Source organism: Stenella coeruleoalba, assembly GCF_951394435.1.
Source record: "Stenella coeruleoalba genome assembly, chromosome: 2".
NCBI lineage: Eukaryota > Metazoa > Chordata > Mammalia > Artiodactyla > Delphinidae > Stenella > Stenella coeruleoalba.
The window spans coordinates 162,643,582-162,649,914 of NC_137147.1; the positions used below are offsets into that span (position 1 = coordinate 162,643,582).

The 6,333-nt window shown below is 41.5% G+C and overlaps 1 protein-coding gene across 5 annotated transcripts in view; it reads right to left on the reverse strand.

Annotated features, from left to right (window-relative positions):
- The window catches only part of UPF2 (UPF2 regulator of nonsense mediated mRNA decay), a 212,927-nt gene extending 206,594 nt beyond the window's left edge, over nucleotides 1-6,333 (reverse strand). For 3 of the 5 annotated variants that reach the window (XM_079912668.1, XM_079912669.1, XM_079912670.1), the window contains exons 1-2: nucleotides 6,020-6,089; nucleotides 741-1,117 (exon numbers count right to left, since the gene is read on the reverse strand). In XM_079912668.1, coding sequence (XP_079768794.1) covers nucleotides 741-1,099 — 359 coding nt within the window. In that variant the 5' untranslated portion in view covers nucleotides 1,100-1,117; nucleotides 6,020-6,089. Of the gene's footprint in view, nucleotides 1-740; nucleotides 1,118-6,019; nucleotides 6,090-6,178 lie in introns of those variants that run through there. The other 2 variants (XM_079912671.1, XM_079912672.1) reach the window with 1 other exon arrangement.

Sequence of the window (6,333 nt, forward strand, 5' to 3'; positions counted from 1 at the left end):
CACAGATTTACATGGTTAAAAATAGATTTAGATAAAGATAAGAATGGGAGGCATTATGGAATTGTACTTAAGGACAAAAGTTTTAAAGTCAGCCCAGCATAGGTTCAAATCCCAGCTGTTCTACTACTTACTGTGACCTTAGGCAAGTCATTTAACCTCTTGAAGCTTCATTTTATTAATCCGTAAAACGAGGATCACAGAGCTTACTTCATTAGACTGCCTTGAAGACATGTACTGATACAATCGTAGTGCCTGGCATATAATAAGAACTCAACAAATAGCAGTCATTTAGAACTAAAAATTTTCGGGAATTCCCTGGCAACCCAGTGGTTAGGGCTTGGCACTGTCACTGCCAGGAGCCGGGCTGGTTCCCTGGTCAGGGAACTAAGATCCTGCAAGCCGCATGGCACGGCCAAAAAGAAAAAAACAAACTAAAGATTTTCAACTTAGAAAGATGGCATAAGGTACCATGAAAAAAAGCTTTTTTAAAAAACAAAAACAGCCCAGATTGCCCCACACCTCAAAAAACACTTATTAAAGATCACTATTATTTAATTTAAAGAATGAAAGCACTGTAAGCATGCCGCTCGTCAGTAAAACTAACAGAACAAGTAAATTAAGATACTCCCAACTCTCAAGAAACTGCACCCTGGAAGTTTTATTTCAAATAATCACTGTTTTTCCAAAACATTCCAATCTTCCCATTCCTGCACATCAATAGTCAGAATAAACGTTCTTACTTCAACTGGGCAGCCTCTTCTTCCTGCTGACGTTTTGCCTGCTCTTCTTGCTTCTTTCTCTCTTCTTCATGTTTCTTTTTTTCTTCTTCCTCTTTTTTCTTTAATTCTTCCTCTGCCTTCACCTTTTCTTCTTCTTTTTTCTTGCGTTCCTTGTCTTCTTTTTTTCTCTTATCTTCTTCCAGTTTCTTCTTCTTATCTTCAGGGACCTTAATAACCTCCTTCTTGGCGGTAAGCTTGATCTCCTCTTTTGGTTTCTCCCTACTGCTCACTGGCCGCCTTTCACTGCAGTCTTTTTCCTTGCTGTTTAGTAAAGATTCTTTTTCTTCCATACTTGCTGGCTTTTTACGCTCAGCTGGCATTATGTTACCCAGGACAATCTGTAAGAGTAAAAGAATGTCAGCATTGTAGACGCAGTGACGTTTTTTAGTGACGTGACACTATTTTGTTAAGCAGAACATATTAATGCAACTTGGCAATTGTGAGAGATTAAATAAAATGCATGCAAAACGAATACTATTTCAGTGATAAAATTCCATATTCTATGATTATTAGTTATGCCTATGTCTAAGTATTTTTTTCTCTTTTTACTTTTTATTAAGGAAATAAACACAAACAGAAGTGGAGAGCACAACATAAGGAACTCCATGTAACCATTCCCTAGATTCAACCACTGTCAACTTCAAAACAACATATTTAATAATAAATACTTCAGTATGTAACTGAGAACATTCTGAATCAGTTTTACACCCCCCATTTCACAGTCATTAAGAAATGCTGGTGACACTACTTCATACAATATTCAATACAAGTATCTAAGTGGGAGCATAAATGAGCTCTTGCCTCCTATGAAGACTCATAAATTTCACCTCATTGCTCTAACCTTATCGAACTTTCAAATACAAAAACTGTTAACTATCCCAAACTGGACTAGACCTTTCATCTCTTTATTAGTATTAGTCAAAATTAGTTTATAAATAAACATAATAATGATTATAAAAAAACTGTATATTCTCTTCTACATCGGCCAATACAAGGGCCACCAGCCCAGGGTTTCTCAGCCTCAGGACATCTTGGGCAAGACAATTCTCTGGATGGGAGGAGGGAGACGCTGTTCTGTGCACTGCACAAAGTTTAAACGCAGCATCCCTGCCTTCTATCCAGTAGATGCCAGTAGTATCTCCCCAGTTTTAAAAACCAAAAATTACTCTGGACATCACCAAATGTCCCCTGGGAGGAAAATCACCACCAGTTGAAAACCACTGCACTAGCCACATGTGGCTACTTACATTGTAAATTAATTAAAATTAAACAGAATTTGAAATTCAGTTCTCCAGTCACTATCCATATATCAAGTGCTCAACTCTACATGTGGCTAGTGGGTACGGACAGTGCAGATACAGAACATTTTCATCATCACAGAAGATTCTTTTGGAGAGCACTGGTCTATAGTACAGGTTCCATACAGTTAACTGTAAATAAACTCTGGAACAAAAAATGTATTCCCCAGCAAAATTCATGATTTTCTTTTCTAAAAATCCATCTCTACTTAGAACTTAATGTCCTCATATAATTTCTTTTATGGACAGTACTTCATGTTTTAATTCCTAAATCATCTGAAAGTTGTACCCAAGATAATCAAAATACTTTCCATTTAAGAAGTATAGAATGACTTTACCTAGTTTTTTTTTTTACAAGCTAAAGACAAACACAGTACTCTTTAAGTATTTTCAAATATAGGTTTTAAATTACATCAATAAAAAGTAGGTTAGCAAAGAAAACATTTGCAATAATATTTTATAGACACAAAGCATTTATTTCAGCCCTCTAATAAAATATTACCACAGAAAGACAATCTAAGCCGACAGAAGCACTTTCAGTAATTTTTGGAGGCACATGCCATAGTCTGTACCTTCTCTCAGCCACCTCTTCCTTTCCCTTTTTCTGTTTTTACTCTTATTCTCCTCCACTTCCATGTTCTATGCATTTTTTTGGACAATGACACCCAAAGGCTTTAGTTAACACCATTGGTAGAACTTGAACAAAAAAAGGCTGTTAATCCTGTTCAAACAATCATTAAAATATGTAAGAGCATAACTACATATTTATGTGGTAAGATACTGTTAGTATTTATATTATCTGGGAAGTGTAGTTATCAATTTCTCATGCAGCTTCAATTAAATAACCACCTTTGCCGCAAAGCAAGCAAACTTTCAAAAGATTGAATACTAATAGCTACTACTCACTGGTACCAGAGTAAACATCTTACATACATTATCTCATTTGATACTAAAATCTTTATGAGGTGGGTATTACTTTCCCTATTTTATAAATGAGTAAATGGAGACCTGACCAGGTAACCTGACCAAGGCCGCCACAGCTAGTGACAGAACTGGAATCTGAACTCATACTCTTAACTCAAGTTATGAAGAACCTTTAGAATATGAAACTGTCAGCTGGAAAACTTGACAACAGATACTGACTACAACAAATCAGAATTACGTATCTCAGAGTAGAAAGAGTCCCTGATAATGGCTATGCAGTTTTCACATGATGTTTCAACTTCTGGCATATTCTCTGCTAAAATATATGGGGACAGGTAATTCCTAGGTAACAAGATAATCTTACTTAGGAATATTTGTAATTCTATGCAAAAAATAATAATAATGATTATACAGAATTTGTATTTTGTTGTGAAGCAGCAACAAGCAACATTTCAGCTGATACGAGGAAGTGTAGTTCTCAGGATATAAAAAAGAATGGCATCAAATTTTATAATTAATATCTCATCTATGAAGATGAAATTAGATATTAAGTTCTGTTAAAACATTAAGAAATTCACTCGGAATCTGACAAATTTATAAAGGATCATCATTTATTAGCACAAGAGTCTCCCAGACTTTTGTGACTCTCCACAGTACTCAATTATTCAATAGATTTTTAAGTGCCTTCTACATCAAACTGTAGTAGTCATTCATGAATAAAATTCTGCTCTAAAGCATGGCAAAACAGATTCTCAGTAAGACCCTTAAGTCTTGGGAGTGGTATCTCCTTTGAATCATTTCATCCCTGTATCACAAACATATACCCAAAGTACACTTGGAACTAAATTTCAGTGAACAAAAAATACGATGGAAACCTAAAGGTTCATGTAAAGGCAGCAATGCAATATGTGAAAGTAATATGAGCTTTAAAGTCAGTCAGACTTTTAAGTTTGCGTCCCAACTCTGCAAACTGCTAGCTATGGCAACTGGGCAATGTAACTTCTCTGAGTCTACTCATCAATAAAATGCAACTATTGCTACCTCTCTGGAATTACAAACTTCTTAAATTTCTAAACCAGTAGCAGCATGAGGGAGGCATTCAACAAATGTTTATTCTCTTTCACAGAGAACACTGAAAAGTTCATCCTAAAATGAGAGATTTTTCAAGTTAGGAGTACTAGATTTTACCTCCTCCAATTCTCAATCTTTACGTTGAGTGACCTGCCTTAGATTACACAACTAGTTTAGTGGCTGGGTTGAAACTCTGTGTCCAGTGCTCTTTTCCACTATATGCCCTGACTCTAAGATTTAGAAAGACAAATAAAAGATACGAACAACATGATTCAGATCAGTATGCATTTGTACCACATCAAGTTTCAAAAACTGAACTGTGTTAAATTATATTTAATGAAACGCTCGAATTTCTTTAAATTATTTTAATAAACTCATGCTTTAATAAACACCTATTTTACCTAAAATGTTTCACAAATTTTTCAAATAAAAACTAAAACTTTTAAATAGATTCTATCTCAAAATAAGGTAAAAATTAGTGACCTTTTAATTGGATATGATTAGCTCTTACAAGCTATTTTACTGAGTATAATTACATTCACACAGTTCTTAAAAGGAAGCCATGCTTTAAAACCACCTTCCTAGCTCCCAAAATAGTGTCTTGGCCTTTGGGCTGTATATTTTGCTTGGTTTTCTAAATATACTCTGAACTTCCAGAAGAAAGTAAAAACTACTTTACTGGCAAAACAGGTATTAGCAATGGCGTGTACGGGGAGAGTGCAGAGAAAGGGGGGTGTTTCCCTTTCAAAGATATTCCTTCGCAAACTACCATATGGACGATGTATGAAATCACAAAGAGACTGCTCTGAAAATACTCCAGAGTAAAAGAATGCTGTTTTTTCTTTTCATTCTCGGTTATTCATTCAAAATGTTCTAAGGGCAGAACCGCACAGGGGCATTACCTCCCAGTCTTCGACTTTAAAGAACGTCCTCAGTATAAAGGACTCTTTCAAAGCTTTTACAAATTTCACCAGAGTTCAAAAACGATTTTCTCGAGGAGTTGTACAGTCCTCATGAACAACGCAACAACTCTGCTAAAGGAGCAAAGCGAGTAATAGTTTTCCTCAGGTCTGAGGCATCACTGCGTACAAGCCCCAAGGGAGCAACAGAACTGACGGTTCGGTCCAGAGTGTCCCCTCAAGCCTGAAAGCTGGCTCTGCTTGGCCAACCTGGAGACCAAATACCCCACGATCGTCCGGTTACTTCAACAGGGCCAACAAGAGAAGACCAGGAGGCCCGGCATGAAGGCAAAGTGAGGAATCACCAGCCCACGGGACTAAAAAACAAAGTACACCCACTAATGCCTGCCCCAATACACCCAAACCCCTTCCCCTACACCCTCGTCTCCCACAACCCCCTGCTCTTGCTCCACACGCCTCTGCCCGACACGCTTCCCCACCACAGCTCCCCTTCCCACGCGGGTCCACGGTCACCTTAGCGCACCATCCCTGCCCCAACCCGAACTTCGCACCCCACACTCCCTCACCGACGGAGCCCGACACGCTCCGGCCGGTCTCCCCGCTCCACATCCTCCCACACACGCACCCTCCCCACTTCCTCGCCCTCGCTTCCCTCCCGGCTCCCCGAGCGCTTTCCCCAACCTCCCCTCGCTCTCCTCCACACCCCCAAACGGCTGCAGCCCGTCACGGCGGGCTCCCCGCCTCCGGCCCCGAGGCCCGGCCCGGGCATGTGGGGCAGGCACCCCCTCAACCGCACCTCCTGCCTGCCCCGGGCCAGGGGCTTCCGCGTTGATGGGAGCCTCCGGAGGAGAGGGGTGTGAGGACGACGCCGGACCCGCGGTCCGGCTCCTGCTCGCCACCCCCGGAGCGCTGGGGTGCGGAGGCGCCTCTTGGGTCCCCCAGGGAGTACGAGTCCAGGCCGGTGCCCCCCAGCCCCGCTTCCTCCCGATCGTTGGAGCGGAGGGGAAGGAGGTTCCCCGGGACTCACCTCGAGCCTGTTGTCAACATTAGCCCCGGGTTTCCCAGCACCAACTCCAGCGCTCGGGCTCTCCCCTCCCCTCCCCCAACCTAGCTCGCAGCCGAGGGCCCGCCTTCCCTCAGCTCCCCCTCCTCCCTCCGCCCGCCGGCCCTCCCGCCCGCCACTCACCAGCGCGGCCGAGCTGCGAGTGGGGGCGGGGCGGAGGGAGGTGGAAAGGAAGCAGCTTTCCGTACGATTGCCAGATCGAAAACAGCCCGGTGCTTCCTTCCGCCGGCATCCCCACGCGCTTAGCTTAGCTCCGGGGTGGAGGATCGCGAGTAAAT